This window comes from Gnatocerus cornutus, chromosome 2 (genome assembly GCF_029298725.1).
Source record: "Gnatocerus cornutus isolate USDA-ARS CGAHR chromosome 2, icGnaCorn1.1, whole genome shotgun sequence".
Classification (NCBI taxonomy): domain Eukaryota; kingdom Metazoa; phylum Arthropoda; class Insecta; order Coleoptera; family Tenebrionidae; genus Gnatocerus; species Gnatocerus cornutus.
Window position 1 is genome coordinate 16,740,978 of NC_142234.1, and position 17,666 is coordinate 16,758,643.

At 39.3% G+C, this 17,666-nt stretch overlaps 1 protein-coding gene across 1 annotated transcript in view; it reads left to right on the forward strand.

Moving 5' to 3' along the window:
- Nucleotides 1-17,666, forward strand: part of LOC148179571 (discoidin domain-containing receptor 2-like) — a 113,704-nt gene that overhangs the window by 28,595 nt on the left and 67,443 nt on the right. Inside the window, exon 3 of the mRNA XM_088029797.1 lies at nt 6,194-6,299. Within this exon, the coding sequence (XP_087885923.1) occupies nt 6,194-6,299 (106 nt within the window). The remainder of the gene's footprint in view (nt 1-6,193; nt 6,300-17,666) is intronic.

Below are 17,666 nucleotides of genomic sequence, written 5' to 3' on the forward strand. Positions count from 1 at the left end.
AGCATTTGCTTTGATGACCTGAAATTTGCAAATTTCTAACTCCCTGAAAGTTCGACGAATAACCCTTAACTTGAACGTTATAAACCACTTAGCTGCTTTACATGGGAGATAAAAATTTGTCATTGTTTAACAAAGTTTAGTCCCCAATGGCATCCACTGTAACATTTAATTAAGACCGGACCGTAGACAAACTGCATAACGTTTTTTAATTAAATTCAATTAGGAAGTTTAATGGAGTGTTTGACTTAATCAAGGAAAGCGCTTCCCCTTGTCATCTTCCAGCAACCTGGAAGAAGAGCAAAATAAGAACGCTCGTCCTTTGCGCGCACATTTTCATCATGAGAAGAATTATTTCCATTTTACATTGACCACAGCTGCTGCCACTTTCAGCAAACATCAGATTGAATTTCTTTCTTTTCTTTGCGCACGAAACCGAAATAAACTCACAACTCTAATCTCGTTTTGAGATTTCCCATTGTTGATCTAACAAACGATTACATGTCATGCTGCGTCTTTGAAAGGACCCTGACCACAGCTACCGATGAAAATACCACACAACAATGACACGGCTCCGGAAGCGAAATCCGCGTAATTTTTCAGAAACGGAAATGGAGTTGTAGTTATTTGTTTAATTAAATTGGCGGTGCTTATTTAGCTCTCCTGTTTGCTTTTTTTTCGCTCAAGAGACAATCTTCATCTGCATAAATCAGCTCGGTTGCACCCAAGGTGCGGGCCAAGTGGCAACCTGATACCCTAGCTGTCTATCATGAGATGTCTGCTAATGACTCGCAGTCATCATCGAGGGGTTAACCCTTCTGGGAGTCTCGAATTACGTGCTTCACTTTTTAGATTATCAGGGGCGGCAATTGAATGGAGGGGTGAGCGAGATAGTCTCATTATCGCGACCCTTCTTCGGATCTCCCATAACCTAATATGATGGCTGGAAACAAGACTCGATTGTACACATGCAATTAACTAAGCTTCTGCAAACAAACGCACTATGCAAATTTCACCCTCGCAAGGGGACTTTACTCACTGAAAGGTTTCAGGATCAACGGGCGTTTTGTTTCCAACGAAAACTTTCACAGCTATTCGCAATAGTCACATTCACATCAAAAGTAGATTAAACACCAAAAATTGTCATGTTATCTGCCGGGAAATTAATTAGTAACACACTTTGCGTTCCTTCCGTCCACCGGAATGCTTTATTTAAGGTGATGCGATGTCAAAACTCGGAAGCGAGGCGTCTCTGAATTTTCCATATCTCAAAGAGCGAGGGGTGGCAACAAAGCTGAAAGTTTGAGAATGAAAATACATAAGCTGAGGTGGTTAGTCGTCCGGAGAAAAAACCGCTCGAAGGGCGGAAAACGTCCGGAAAGTTTGAGGTTCAATTTTTGCATATGAGAGCAAAGTAGATTAAATAAAGTCTCGACTGGAGGGAAAATTTGCCCGGGGAAATGTAGTGTAATTAGCTACTCTTTGTCTGTATGATGGGAGTTCTGTTTAAAGCTTAAATACACAAAAGAAATTATTTATACGGACTTTAAGAACATAATCCACAAATAGAATTTCAAGTTATATGTTTTGCGCAGTCATGAGCTTTGCGAATTTGTAAAGAGGATTAGGTACGTCCAGGAATTAAACTTGTGACAAGTAACATATAATTTGGGGATTTGGGGCCAGCGTCCCCCTGAAATCTGTTATTAATTTGAAATAAATATTTAAAGGGGTGAAGCAGGAAAGTTATGCGGGGCCTCGAAGTGTAGCTATAGAAAACTGCAATAATCAGTTAAAGATTTCGTTAAAAATTTCCATTTCAATTTCCTGTAAATGGATAAGAGAAATCTTTGAAATAATCTCTTTGCTGTATTCAGGCGAGTATTCTTTAATTTGTATTCCAAAGTGCTACGCGGAATTTTTATTCAGTTATGAAAATGGTCGGGAGAATCAGGTTAATGGAATAATAGACACTCCTTGATATTTTTCGTGTTAAAATAAATTGTCTGCGGAGCGAGAACGAAGATAAATATGTTTGCGTGCACTTTTATTTACTTTATCGCTAGCACCACCGCTTTGTATCTTAGTACGTTTACCCAACAAATGAGATTATTTATTGTGTGTATCTCACATGAAATATAAATGACGAGGAATTTTGGAAGATGATGCTATTTCGCTTGATATTGAAACGAATTTCCATATCGCCATGCCGAAAGGATAAAAGAAATATCTTCTTTCCATCAACGGGTGTTTGCGGATGACACCTCATTTTTTTATGACAGAAAAAATGCTCGCTTTACACGACAATACACAAGAAAATTGCACTCTGCAACTTTGTCGAAAATGACCGAAAGCTGTAATTGACTTTGCGGTTTTGTTTCGAGAAATTGTCCTGTATAAAACGAACGATTTTTCATCCTGTGGTCTCCACCGTTCCAACTCCTGCATAAACACGATCGCCAAATCCTCGCCAGCAATCCCTCGGCGTCTTTTTGACACTTACCCATGTCACATTTTTGTTTTGACGCGTTCTGCGCGCATTCTGGGAAATTAATTTCACGCGCCGAGTCATGATTGAAGAGTTTTGTTCCGTGGATCAAATGAGTGTCAGCACGTCAGAATGGGACCCGCAAAGCGGATCAGCGCAAAGTCCTTGTTTCCATTGTTGCGCCTCAGGAGTATGTCACATGATCCCGTTTCAGGAATAAATCTATACGTGGAGGTTGAGAATTGACCGAGTCTGGGGTGTTAGTTTGGCATTCACGGCGAGCCAAGAGATCCTCTTAGAGCCGATGGCTTTACACATCAGTCGCGCAAAATGTAATCACCACATTGTCGAGGCAACGTTGAGCGTTGGGGCCGTGATTGCATCGGTTAAAGCAAGGACAATCCTTTAAAACCGGATAGAAGGATGCGGAGGGAGGAAAGAGCAAAGATTTTTTCTAGCAAAGCAAATGATGCAAAAAGTTTATTCTCTTTTATTTTATGGAAGGGGTGTGTCTTCGTTAGGGATGCACTTGTTACTGGAGGGTGTCGAGTTTCTTTTGATATTTCTGTAACTGGGGGAGGTCAGATTAGCTTAGTTCTAAGAATTGATCTAACATCGTGATAATAACTTCTTTGGTGAGAAAGCGTGTTGGTATAATGAAACGATTTTCTTTTTGGTAGCAATCTGTGTCCATCTTTCGATACAATTTGCTGTTCGACAATCCTCGATTGCAAGCGTGGTTTAAGACAAACCGCCAGCAATTTAATTAAAATCATTAATTAAACGTCACGGAACCTAAAAGCACGCCATAAAATAGCGTCAATTACCCACCATTCACCTGTCTATCAATCCATCCAAAGACCCTGGTCGCCCGCGGAGGGTAACATAATAATACATCCGAGAATGAACCATTAGCAGGAAAATCCATATTTCCCGGTCCTATTTGGCAGTTTCCGAGAGATAGAGGGAGGAAAACTCTCTGTATAACATTCGTCCGACATCCGACTCTTGTTCTTCGCGTGCTGCGGGTAAGGATATGAATCAAACAGCCAGAGCTATTAATTAGAGACAATCCGCTTGGATCATTGGTTCGATGAAAAATCGCAGCTGGATAACAACAATTGGTGCAGGCAAGCAGCCGCAAAAACTTGACGAATTAAATTGTCATTTTCGTTCAAGCTTCGACGTTTTCTCGGCTTCGTATCGAGCTCAAATTTCACACTAAATTTATCGCGCTACAAGCCAAATTCACTTACATGCGGCGCTGAACCTCCATGTCAATGCTATTACGTGGCAGGTGTGCCGTAATTCTGTTCAGGACTGTATACGGTTAATTTCAATCAAATGCAGGCCGTGGGTTTTATGACAAATCAGCACGTTCGATTTGTGGAATTTTCAACAAAAAGCTAATGAACAAATTACCATTGCTTAATTGACTTTTGAAATTGCTAATGGTTTTGTCAAAGCGGGCTACCACTGGGTGTTGTTTATGCAGATTTTCAGCTTTGATTTATGACTAGATTTGTCGCGGCCCAACAATAGTTCAGTTTTTCTCACAATGCTCTATTGATTGGGTAGTCATGTTCGCTCGTTAGAAAATTTTACCAAGTCTCTGTCAATGTAATATTACCTTTTACTTCCTACGAAATTAGAAACCAAAAAAAATTCTGTAGTTAAGTTGGTTACTACAAAAGGCGACAACGTCTTCTGTCGCTTCCATGAAACATTCTCGAGCTAGACGTAAATATTGCACGTCTTCTTACCCTAAGGGAGAACTCGACGACAGAATAAAAACTAAAAAGCTTGTAGCAATTTTTCTTTAATGGAAACTACATATCTCGGATGCTGTTGCTGAGTCGTATAATCAGCCACTTAAAATCAAGTAAAGTGTCTCCGTTCTTCCAGTTATGTACCCCTACGGCGTTCTATTTATTGCATTATTAATAATGTTCCTAAAGCACGTTCTTCGCAAACGGTAATATCTGCTGGAATTCTCGGCGCTTTCAACTTTGATAGCGATTCGATTGTCTGCTAGATATTCAGAGCTTGAACAATGCAAAAACACGGATTACTAGAGAAAAAAGTGTCAAAGTCGACGATTATTACAAAATTTGGTGCAAGTTTGCTAATGCTAAGCCCCGTAAAACCTCCAAAGACACGACCGTTGCCCAAACCCACTTCTCCGCAATTTACCCTAAAACGAATCCATCATCAACTCCTCTTCAAAGGAGCAATCGTCGCCTTTGTGGCAGATGTCTACGGTCCTCCGCCGATTGCTTTGTCGTCGAGGATGTGCCCAACAATAGCATAGTCAGAAAAGCAAACGACCATCAGAAACCGCACCTATAATGCCCCTCACGTTCTCAGCTTCACACCGGCCCAGATTAGCTCTATATCGAACCGAAAGGGCAAGCCGCGAACGAAAATTCACCCATTATGGGGCTATTAGAGGATTACTTGTCGTGATTCATGTTGGGAATTAGCGCTGCATTCGGGATGGGTCTTAATATTTGCGAAAAGGGCGATTATTTTTAGTTGCACCGGGACTAAATCTGGATGATCCTGGGCGAGGGACTAAACGACTTTTATTTATTATGGCCCTCCCGGTGTTGCGTTCATTAATTTCGCTTATCGCGGAAGAAATGAGAGCGTTCTGACGTAAGGCGAAAAATAAATAGTCACGTGCTATGCAATCGAGGGATGAATAGTTTGAATATCGTTCAACCCTTTTATGATACACGACGATTATGATGAACCTGACGCTACCCCGTGGCATCATGAATGTAGATTTTTGCTCCTTCATGCAGATTAATGTAATCAGTAGCTACGGAATCACGCATGCATGAAATATTAATATTAATAATATTTGAACGGACCCTCTCTTTACAGATATATGTACACACGAGAGCTTCAAACAAAGCTATTTAAAGGTCCCTCCACTTCAGCCACCATTGTGGTATGTCACTCACCCAAATAAATGGATGTTGCTGAGGAGGGTTTGGCATTATGTTAAGAGGACACGTGTGTAATCAACCCGTTAAGTGATATTGGCCGCTGCGTGAGGGTGGTTTCGAAAAGCGTTGCAAACTGCAAAACTGCACATATGCTTAATTTGTTCAATTACCCGGAAACTTATGGGGTTACTAATTTAATTGAACGCGGAGGATACTTTCTAAAATTTTGCATCGCCACAACGATCATTTAACCGAACCATTAGTCAAAGAACTTGTATTTGCATCAGCGAGAACAAAAACGAAACAACAATTACATTCTCCGTAATGAAACCATTGAAGCTCTATTCACGAATTCGTCCGGGTCCTCCGGCTGCTTTCATTCTGCTTCGAACGAAACACTGTCGCCTTCTACCCTAATTCTATTTGGCACGTCGGTATATAGACCCTAATTAATTTATTGCGTTTCATTTTCCCTGAGAGTCGCTTTAGTTTCGGTTCGGGGTGCGAAACACCCCTCGAATGCAATAAATGTAGCTCAGTTTGACTATCTCCCATCTAAACGTGTGTTCTACTTCAATCAAACTAGTGGAGCGGATTTTAGACATGGCGTGCGTGTAAATCCCCCTCGGTGGGGTTATCCCGATCAAAATCAGGAGATTTGTTGATGGAAGAGTAATGAAGATATGAATGTCAGGACTTTGCATGCAAACTAAACTGTATCGTTTTTGATGTTCTAATTGAGGGTTCTTTGCAGGTGAATGTCGGACGGCGTTGGGGATGGAGGAGGGGCGCATCCCCGATCACGCTATTTCGGCGAGCTCTTCGTACGAAGCCAAGTCTGTGGGGCCACAAAATGCCAGGTAAATTAGGATTATAATAATCATAAAAGGGCTATATTAAACCAGTAATGCTAATGCTATTTTGCTATTATTAAACCCATATTGAGGTCGTAAAGTCGCCCTCTTACACTGCTAAATTTTATTGGTTTTGCTTTGTTGATTTTATCTAAACAGAAAAATAGCGTGCAGGCAAAAGTCTTGTTTATTTCGTTCCGTTTGTATCTGTTTAGGCAATTTCATTGCCTTTGTTCTGTTGCCTGAGGCATGATTTGCAAAAACCGAGAGCGCCTGCCTTTAAATCTAATCGCAGGTGTGTATCCATTCGCTTTCTTATTTGTATCACAAGAACCTTAAGCAAATATCTCAATCCGAGCCAAACAATTGGTGTTTTACATTTTAAATGTGGAATCGTGGCCTATCTCTTCTAGATATCTTATTCGGGAGGAATCTACCATAAAACTTTATCAAGAAGGGGAAACTGTTCGCAAATTCGATTTATCAAACTTGTAATAAAAAATAAGTGCTTTTCCTGCCATGAGCTACACAGATCCTGTTTCACCTTACCCTCGTCGTGGTAGTTGATTACGAAGTAGTTGATCAAATCAAGCAAAGTGCGATGTAAATCTTCAATAGATTTGTGGCGTAATGGACAAGTGACTAAAGAACTGTTTTGTAGATTTAACAAGAATTGCCCTCGCCGGATGTGTAGATTTATTTTCCCCGAGAATGGAAGCATGTTTTCCGTTCCAAGAAGGGTCATTAGCTGTTTACCGTGGCATTGAGCAGTCTGCACCCCCCAAATGGGATAACATTCGCGAATAATGGAAGAAACGTTCGGTTCGGTGCGGGTTGCCAATTTATAAACCTATTCGAAACTGGCTTTTTTACGCAACTGAGGTATTTTATGAACCCGTATTCTTACAAATAGGTCAACAGGATTTTCAAGACGGATTGAAAGCACTCGGCTCAATCATTACGTACACATATCTTGAAACGTGAACTAGGCGCAAAAGCGCGAAATGTGAGTCTCTTGGCGGCTCATTAAATTCACATCCTTCTCCTCGTTCGGCTCGATAACTTCCGCGATATTACCGATATATTTTAAGAAAATCACTCAAGAATCTCGCAACCGAGAATTGTTCTACTTTGAATTGTTTTCCAACTCTCGTGAAACTCCAGATTTCTTGTTTTTGAGCCGAGAGATATAACTAATTGCTTTTCCGAAGCAGTAAAGCGTAAACGCATAAAATGTCGCAGTTGAAGCCTGAAAAGTGCCACCATAAAACACGCTCAAATCTTCACTATTGTCGATTTTATGTTTATGATGGTCCAGTTACTGCAGTTACGGTTACTAATCAGTTTTTAACTACCTGAAACCTGAATTGTAAAATAACGTCAATTAGAGTTGTTAAGTTTAATTTTATTATTGTACGAACTGAAATCGGTGTGCTGAAGATAAATGGAAAATTCAACGGCTTAAAGTATAAGCAAATAAAGTTAGTAGAAGGTTGGGTGCATTCATTTCGGGCTGGGAATAGGAGAGTTAAAGCTAAAAGGACAAAATTGCGAACAATTCACTACTGTCTCCAGAAATGTAGATTTACAGAATTATGTTGAGACTTTTGTAAGGGACCTTTCAAGTCCTCATTAAATGCGAAATTTCTTCACCTATTTTGTAGTAAGCGCGTCAGCACTTGACCGAACTATTTCAAAGTTTTTGTTGATCTGCAGTTCCGCTCCCATCAGATTCGAATTTTTCCGGAATATCTTAATTGGAATTTTATCTCACTGAGTGATTCTTTTCTGTTTACGTAATGAGTCCTTTTGCCCGACAATCTGTCATCTGATTAATCCGTTGGTCCTGACAGAAACCCTTCACATCTAAAACAAACCGAATAAAATCCTTTGAAAGCAAGGGCATGTACGTGCCACAAGCAGAAGAGGCCATCCGAATCTCGCATGTATAAACATCTCAACAGTTTGGGCTAAATTCAGAGGCAAAACCGCACCAGCTCATATGTAATATTTATAGTGCAAATAAATCATTCGGTTTGATATTTATTCAGCGGCGGTTCCTGCTCCTACTCCTTGTCATATCGACCGACTCCAAGTCCGCCCCTGCACTATGTGTGCAATATTGGCCGAGTAGGTAGTCGAGCACCACGATATTAATCAAAGTAAGTGGATTTTCCAGATGCTACGAAAGTGCAGTCCAAACTGTTATTATCCATTCCGGAGACAAAGTTCCGTGTAAGTGGCAATGTCGCTTCAATAAACATTAACGGTTTTTCAGAAAGTGTTGGAGATTTCGTTTGATCCATTAGGTATCGATTGGGGATTATTTACGCACTGCGACGCACTAATAAGGTGATTTTACGCCTAATCGACGAACAGGTCCTTATTAGAAGGACGAGAGTTCGTGTGTGGATTCGATCAACTTGATGTGTTGAGAAGATGGAAAAATCCAAGTTTAGACGTGTAATGCATAACTCTGGGAAAGGAGTCGGTTTATAGATCCTTTTATGCTTACTTCTTCTTCCATAGATACCGCGAATATGGTTTATAGGGAAAAAAGAGAGTCGGGTTATATTGCTTCGTATTTATCTTTTTGTCACTACATAAACCTTCGTGTCTGAAATGGAATGGTTCCCGGATTTATAGGTTCCACACTAACTTCGACATATTCCTTTGATTAAACATAAACTTATTGAAAATGGGAAAACTTTGTACGGTCATGTTCTCTGCTTCGGCACAATTTTTATGTGGGTCTTTGGGTTAACTTCGTTGTTTACTTCAGTGAAACTCCTAATTGAAAAATTTTGAAAGGAAGTCGAGGTGGAACTTTAAGATATTCGTTAGTGGAAGCATGAATGTACTAACATCAGATTTCTAAAGTTGCACTTATCTAATGGCACGCTTCTTCGCTTGAAGAAGCTCGTTACACCACCTCTTCAAGAACTATGATAAGCTCGATAATTTGTCGTTTCGGTGTGAGTTCAAGTGCATCCTGGAGCTACTCTGGAGTGCAGCGTAAAGACGATCCCTTGCGTGTTTTACTGTCATTGAAGAGTTGGAATTCTGCCGTTGCTATGGCTGCGCGGCTTTAGCAACCTGTGGGTATATGGAGGAACTCTCGAAAACCTACTAACAAGGTGGGAATGCGGGGGACGCGAAACTTGTGTGTGTTCTGCCAATATACAGAGACCGCCGTCTCTCAATGTCTGTACCTGGATCGAGATATTCTCGAAATTGGATACTGCAAAAGGAAATTTAGGGATGTGAACTGTACGGAATAATGACTTGCCGTGGAAACATCTTTTGAAGGAAATATGTGTTTGAGTGCAGATGTTCAGATAGAATCAACCTTTCAAACAGACCAATAAAACGAATCAATGGTTGCGAGGAGGTAGCGCTCCCTCTTGCATTCAAATTTCTTAATCGATCATGTCTGAACAATCTAACGCCATAATTTCAAAGCAAATCATCTATTTGCTTGTCAGATTATTACCAGAGTTGTTATTTAAGTCTCGACTACCTATAAAGCGGCTTTCAGTATTCCTGGAATAAAATGACGGAAATCCGATATTTTAGAGCTTTTACCGTGTTTTCATACCGACAATATTTACGTTCTGATCGACGAAATTGGTTACGCCTAACAACTTTTCGATTAGACGACTCATTTCTCCCAAATCTAAATCGAACTTTCCAACAATGTGGGTCCCCTTAAGAAAAATATCTTTCTCTTGAGATCTCGAACGATATTTTAACACAGCTCCATGCCCGATTGAAGCCGTTACAATAATCGTTTTGATTTTGTCGGGACACGTTTCGATTTATTTACGTTCAGTGAAATGAATCAAATCTGTCATTAGTGCTTTCAGGTGAGGTTTCTTCTCCGGAACTGCAGGAACATTTGCATCCCTCCCTTTATACATCATCGATTATCGTTGGTGTCGAGCAATCCGGAAATGACTAGCCGTTTAATGGAGCAAGCCGTAAATCTTATTAATAATTGTTGCCATGTCGACCAGTCCGTTCTTTATTCATTAAATGCAGATTGGCTATGTGCCAGCCGTGCGAAAAATACGGCGGAAATTGAGAGTTTTGTCCCACGGGCGTTGTTTATTATCGAGGAACAGCAACCCCTTCTTTAAGCATGCACCATCATGCGGACAATCGTGAAATATAAATGCGAGAAGAAGATTATTCGTCTCTGAAACGATTGCGAACCCTTTTCGGAGTTTCGAACTTTCCAAACCGTCTTTATGGAGTGTTGCGCAGATAAAGTACCGTTAACAATGTATCGCTAACTTTAGCTTTCAATAATAGGGACGCTGCAGGAATTTTTTTGTTAGCATTAGCAGATTTCCTGTTTACGTTCAGATCGAAATTTTGCCCGTACATCGCTCGTTACAATAATGTCGCGCCCTTTTCCGGGCTTTCTCGGAAAGGATTGCTTTATTTGGGTCCAAAACGAGGGGATTGAAGAAACAAAACGAGGTAATTTCCTGGCGGCCACAGTGTAGGTGAAAAGCACGTTTTTGGAATTTCAAACGACGACGTTGAGTTGATGGGATTATAAATAAAATATTTGAAAGTGTCAGCATTAAAGCCCTAAAGGTCGGTCTCATGTCCAGCTTAATGCCGACCAGACAGGAACCGCGTTTGAGTCGAGTCCCTCCTTGCTGGGGATTATATGAAGCCATATATCATTGTCGCAGCACACGGTATGATCGCAACTGCTGTCCCTTGTCCACTCGAGAGGTGCTTCACGCTTCCATAAATGTTCACAAAGTGCAGAATCAACAAGGACCGGTATCCTTCATGAAATTTATATCTTGTTACAGAGTAATTGCGCACATCCTCGGGATGAACTGCTCCGTTTATTGCAGCGATCGCCAAATTCCACGGATTTATATTCAAAAATTAAAGACAGGACTAGTGGCTAACGTCCCGTGAAACGTTTCAGATCGAATTGGGCACCAAAATACAATTAAGAAAACGCTTTTATTCAGTGATTCGGTTAAGTAAAAAGCGCCCGCCTTTTGAAAAGCTCGCATTTTTAATTCTTGTGCTCCTTGTTTCAATTAAGAATCTGAAACTTAATTTATATCACGCTAATGAATTTGGGCCGAGTAATGAAGCACTTTTAATCTGCTTTATCGTTTTCAAGCCTCGTATTCGATTTGCATCTTGCAAATTGAAAGTTTGTCCTTTGTGTTCGCTTCTATACCCTGTTCCCTTGTTTAAACTTGTTAATTAACCGGACCTGAGAACAATCTGCAATGATTATTTTGTTCGAGATCACATTGTGTAATAAAAGTTGGGCGAAAGCATCTTTGGGCGTCGAAAAGCTCCGTTGACGTTTTAATTATGTCAATGATTAATTAAGAGGTTTGCTGAAGTCGATGGAAAGCTCTCACTGCACTCCGGTTCGGATGTATGAAATGTAAATTTGTAGTAATGTGAGTAAGTGTAGCATCTAATTTACTTTGGGAATTTTATTCGCGAGTACTTTTTCTCCGCTCCTCGTGAAACATTCATGTCGAAATTAAAAGAAAATTTCCATAAAATCCCGCCTTGGTAACGCCCGGACTGCAAAAAGAAATAAAAGTAAAATATTTATTTTTCATCGTCAAAGAAGCTCAACATATCAAACGACTGAATTCAAGAGCATTACATTATGGACGCTTCAAAGTGAATATTCATCAGGCAAAACAAACTTTCTTTTGATATAAAAATAAATTTTGAAACAGGAAATACGGCGGGAAAAAGGTGAGCGGCGGTGAAGCAAAATTGGGACAAAATTAGAAAATAATTTATTCACTTACTTTTGGTATGTAAAATTACTGCACCATTCATGTAAGAAAATTGGTGCCGGAAGGAACTGATAAAGCACAATTCCGAGCTTTTGGGCAAAGTCCACGTAAGCATTCGTTCCAAGACGTTTTAAACACACGCCATTCATTCGAAATTCATTCCAAACTTAACAAATGTAAATGGAGGCAACATCACCTTGGGGTATTAAACAAGCTTAATTAACTTTGTAGAAAAGTCCAAAAAATATTTTGTTGAATGGCGAATGTCCATTAGCGAATATAAAATAAAATTAATTTAAATCCTTTGATGAAATTTAAACACGGCAAAGGAAAAATGACGCATTCACATTAAAATTAATTTTGATTTCGTTATTATATCGCGAGTTTTCATTGTGACGTTCGAACAATGGAAGCTTTAAACGTCACTCACCGACTTAATAAAAATGACATTTATTTGATCAAAACCGCCTCCCTTTCACTTTTTGTTTCGTTATTAAAATAAAAATCATCTTCAAGTGTCCAATTTAATTAGTCAGTGTTGTAAAAAAAGTAAGTCGTACAGTAAATTCGGCTCGTTTCAGCTTGTAGAGAAAAAGTAACAATATGTGCTGATGGTGGAGCTCTCTGGGGAAGCTCGAATTTAATTAACAACACCAATAATATAACGTTCGTGTTCGTCAGGTATCCACGCTCTACACCGTCCAGATACTGCCGCAGGAACACTTCAATAACGAAAAATTTTAATTAAAACGTTCCTGTCGAATTCTGCGACCGTTCAACTAATCAGTTTTTATTAAATTAGACACAGCGTTTTCGCCCGAAAAGTGCGACTGGTGTTTACGCGATGCCTCCTAAAATTCGTGTTCCTCTTCCCCACTGCAGTGATTTGTATTACCGCCGCGTATCGTAAAAGTTAAGTCTGGGGTAGAGGGTTGCAAAGCCGTGTAAAGTGTCGGTGGAGCAGATCGGCGGAGGAGCTTTGATCATTGGGGCGCTCGGTGCTCCGGACTCTCACTTTAGCCCCGCCGTAACCGCGTTAGCAGCTCGGAACACTCCATTTGCAAATTAAAGGCCAGGACTTCCGACCCATTGCATTCCTCATTACTTTATAGTTTCATTTTCCATGCTCATTACTTGTTACATATTCATGATTTTATCGTGCCACGATCAGTGCTCGACGCGATTTTAATTCAATACCGGCGTTGGAAGAGACTTAATCGCATCATTAATTTTTCACTTTTTTTCACTGTCATTCCCAGTTTATTATTATTGCGTTATACGAGATGCAATCTGGGACAACTTATGATGGGATTAATGTAGTTATTATTCAACTGCGAGTACAATGGGACCAACGTTGTTAATTTAATATGGTTCCATGCATGTACAATCATTTTGTGGGTATGTTCGTGAAATGGGATCGAGAGGGAGTGGAAACGTTTAATCAGAGTGCGTTTAGTTTTTCGCACCAACGAACAAAATGGAAAGATTAGGTTTAGAGGAAATTTAAAACGACGGCAAAGGAAATAAGTGTCGTTACAAATTTATCATGATGAAGTCCAATAATCAAAAATTAAAGGCCGCCCACACGTGTTTTTTCTCATCTTCGAAACTCTACAAACAGCGAGCGGTTCGATACAAATTGCATTAATCGTTGATTACACCACCCAGCAGAAATACACCTTTTCTGCCATAAAATTCTCATTAAATATCGAAGATTTCGAAACAACCCCTTTTTCATCGAACCGAATCGGACTCGATTTCGGTATTCAGACCGCGCTGCTACTCGGATTGTAAATTATTCTAATCACACGACAGACAGTTTGCAAACAATCTTTTTCCGACTCCATTTCGATACAGTCGGACTTTATTACAATATAAAATAAATCGAGTTCTAATTTTTTGTAGATAAGCCTAGTTAGTAGTTAACCGCCGCTTTATAAAAATTTACCTGTGTTAGTTCTCTTTGCACTCCAGTGGCGATTTTAATTTCCGGATCGGAAACAGGTCTTGTTTCTGCGACAATATCTGCTTTGTTTAAATTTGAAAATTTGTGACAGACAAGCGGAGGGATTTTATATTAAATGTCAAAATTAATAAGTTGGGACTTGATGAAGGTGCTTGTTTCAAAGTTATTATCTTTCTTTGAAATGTGTCAGCAATTTAGGCATTGTTGCGAAATTCGCGAAATTGTGTTTTTGCGATCGTATTGGTTGTGTTTTCCACTGAAATTATAATTCGCGATAATTCCCTTTAGAGCTGTTTTGCGTATAATGCAATATCCGGTACAGAATATGGCTAAGGAAGTGGTAGTCTTGGATATTATGTACGTTGCGGTTGCGCTACACAACCTGACTGTATTAGATAGTGCAAATTAGCATGAAGATGTTGTAAGTGCACAACCCATAAATTCCAATTTCCACTTTTTTTTACGTGGACTGCGGTACATAATTAGCATCTTATAGGCTTTTAAGAGCATCAGCTGAAATTCCATTCAATCTCTTTTGATAATCCGTTACTTCATCATCTCTTCGGTTTCGTAAAACCTTCTACTTTTGTAATTTTTCGGCTTTGCTGAAAGTTCGGATGGTAATCCGTCTCTAAGTTTAAAAAACAAATCTGTCGATCACGAGCCTGTGTTTTAGAACTTTTCCATTAGTTGAAGCCTGCAAACATGCCATTAACAAGATGCCCATTAATACAGATTCAATCAATCAAATCGCGATAAGATCAAAAGAATCACGAGAGTAATCACCGTACAGAGCATCAATCACGCACCCTTCGGATATGATTTTCAGGATAGTTGTAGGAGGACGTGTCAGGAAGTGAACGGGATTACATGATTTAAGGGCTTGACAGGGCGCTGGCAAAACGGTCGTTATTTGCTAATAAGTTTTGTATTATTTTTGGTGGATGCGCCGGACTAAGACGACTTTTGTCGTCGCTTTGGTTATTCCTGTTAAACAAACGGAAAGTGAAATTTTTATCTCCCATCAAAGTACACAAAACGGATAATTGGTAGCTAAACCGTTGCAGGGGATTTTGCCCCGTTATCTCAATTACTAGGCAAATCAGAACGCATACAATTGCTTGGCTCACAAATTACGCGAATTAGATAATGTAAACGACGAGCTTCTGTATAAACACCCAGTTCTCTGATTGTAATGAAATATTGCGATTTCACAGGTGAGCGAGTCTGTTTCCATTAGAAACCATTCCAACTGAGTCTTTTTTGCTCGTGTTTAATCCAATCATTGGAAGATAATCAATGCAATAAATTGTAAACAAGAGTCTGCGTTTAATTTATCGTAAGGATTGTAGAGGTGCTTGTGGCAAAAGCCGGCGAAACGTAGACAATAGGGTCCGAAGTTTCAGACGGGATTTAACAAAACTTCAATTACTAAACTATTAACACAATTTAAAGTTTGCCCGAAAAGGGGATTTTCAACATGCGATGATTCATGGCTTCTCAAATATTTGACTTTAAAAGGGGTGCGCTATTTGGCTTCGGTTAAAGTTGGATTGCGCAAAAAACTTGACGAGGGAATGTCTAGAACGAATGTATCAAACTAAGGGCAATATGTGCTCTAGTCGCATTACTTTTTTCTGACTGACTGAAGGAAACAATAGCGACGACTTGTGACTCTCAACCCTCCTCAAGTTATTAGATATCACTACAACAGGTCATTTCTGAGATGCCTTTCTTGATGGCCTCTTATTGAAACGACACAGGCAATTTGTTCGAAAAAACAGTTTCTCGTTTAATTGAAGATCTCGAATTCTATAAACCACAAACCGCCAAAATACCAGAACTTTGGGAAACTACTCGTGACGGTTAAGAAGTAATTAGCATGTAATTACTATTCGGATGCATTACGACACTGCATTCAACCTTCCTTCTTTGTTATCTCTGAGAATTAATGCAGCGCTAAGACTAATTACTTTCCAACTCATATGATCATATCGTTAATACATTCAGGACGAAGGACATTTTACGAATTGCGCAATTAAATCGACTCGTAAAATTGTGAATAGAACATTTGCGATTTTATGGGAGCATCTACGTGGCGTTTTAATGAAGTAAATAACATACGATCGATTTAATTAGGCGAAATAAAACGTGAAAACGCCGATTAAAAGCGCTGTTGTTTATAGCGGTCAGCCATTAAAACATCCTTGGATTCATTACTTCAGGATTAGAAATGTGTTGAGCATTAGCATTCTGCAGGTTACCGATATCGAAATGCCATTTATGGCCAAAATCAATGAAAGACTCGAGCTAGTATAAAAATATTTTATTCGAAAATTGATATTAAATAAATTTTAATAACATTTGTGGTTAAATACACATTACACGTAATTAAAATGTACAATTTAAACCATTACAACATAACCACAGGCAACGTGCTCCAATTTGCTATAAAATTGTATTTTTTTATTGTCATTTTTTGCATTATTGAACAATAGATATGTATTCACACATGTGACATTTAATTAAAATGTACGTTTTATTTTTGAATTTTTGATCCACTTATCAAACTCACAGTAAAGCATTACTGGAACATTTGTTGCAATTTAGCTAATTAAAAAATGTTTTTGAGAGTTTTTTCATCAGTTCTCACGAAGTCATTAGCGTTACCTGTTGGCCGGCTACGGAGATTCGTTCAACAAAAAGTTTACTGCCTCAAGGCGAATTTAAGTAATGTAATTTGCAGGAGTGGATCTGATTTGTGTTTCATTTTTTGGTCTAAAAATGTTTTGTTGCTTTCGGGTCAAGCCCTGAAGCTGAATTTCGGTGTTGAGACCGCACAAACTTCAACAATACGCATAAACTCTGTATCAATGCGGAAGGTCAAATAAAATTAGTAAGTCAAATATATGCCCGTGCGTTTGCGTATTAATCCGCAAGAATTCATCACAATGCAATAGCTGTCGGGTGTTGACTGAAACAACCGAGAAACAAAATAACAGTTTACATAATTAAAACTATACCCATTGTTCTAAGAACAAATAAGATTCGCACGAGAGTGGAAAATTCGACGAAAAGTTACCCGACTCAAGCAACGTGTGTACAAGAAGTTAGACTAATTATGAAAGAACACAAACAGCAAAATTTTAATAGTTTGCACACCGTGAGTTGATATTAAATTATTGCATGTTATTACGGGGAAACTAAGCGAGGAAACGTGTCAAAGTGAAGAATTTTCCGTGTGAACAGAGCTAATTTAAAATTATGTTGCCAAACTTTTTAATAAGGGGTTCATTTCGGATTTCGCCTGGCCGGAGAGTGTAAAAGCGCCTAGTTTATAAATCTCATACACATGCATCAAATATTCCGCAATATTTTCAAACTCGCAGTACAATGCGTTCATAACTCCGGAAAATGTCTTTGCGCAACTTTGTTATCTTTAAAGAAATTCTTTATTACAGTTCGAAATATCCTCGGTATGCGAATATTAGCGGATTTTTCTCAAGTTTTTTTTTCGTGGGGGATATTTTCCGATGCACACGCCCAAGGACGTCATTTTCATTTCACGGATATTAGCGGATTTGAACCGGCTATAAAAGGAGG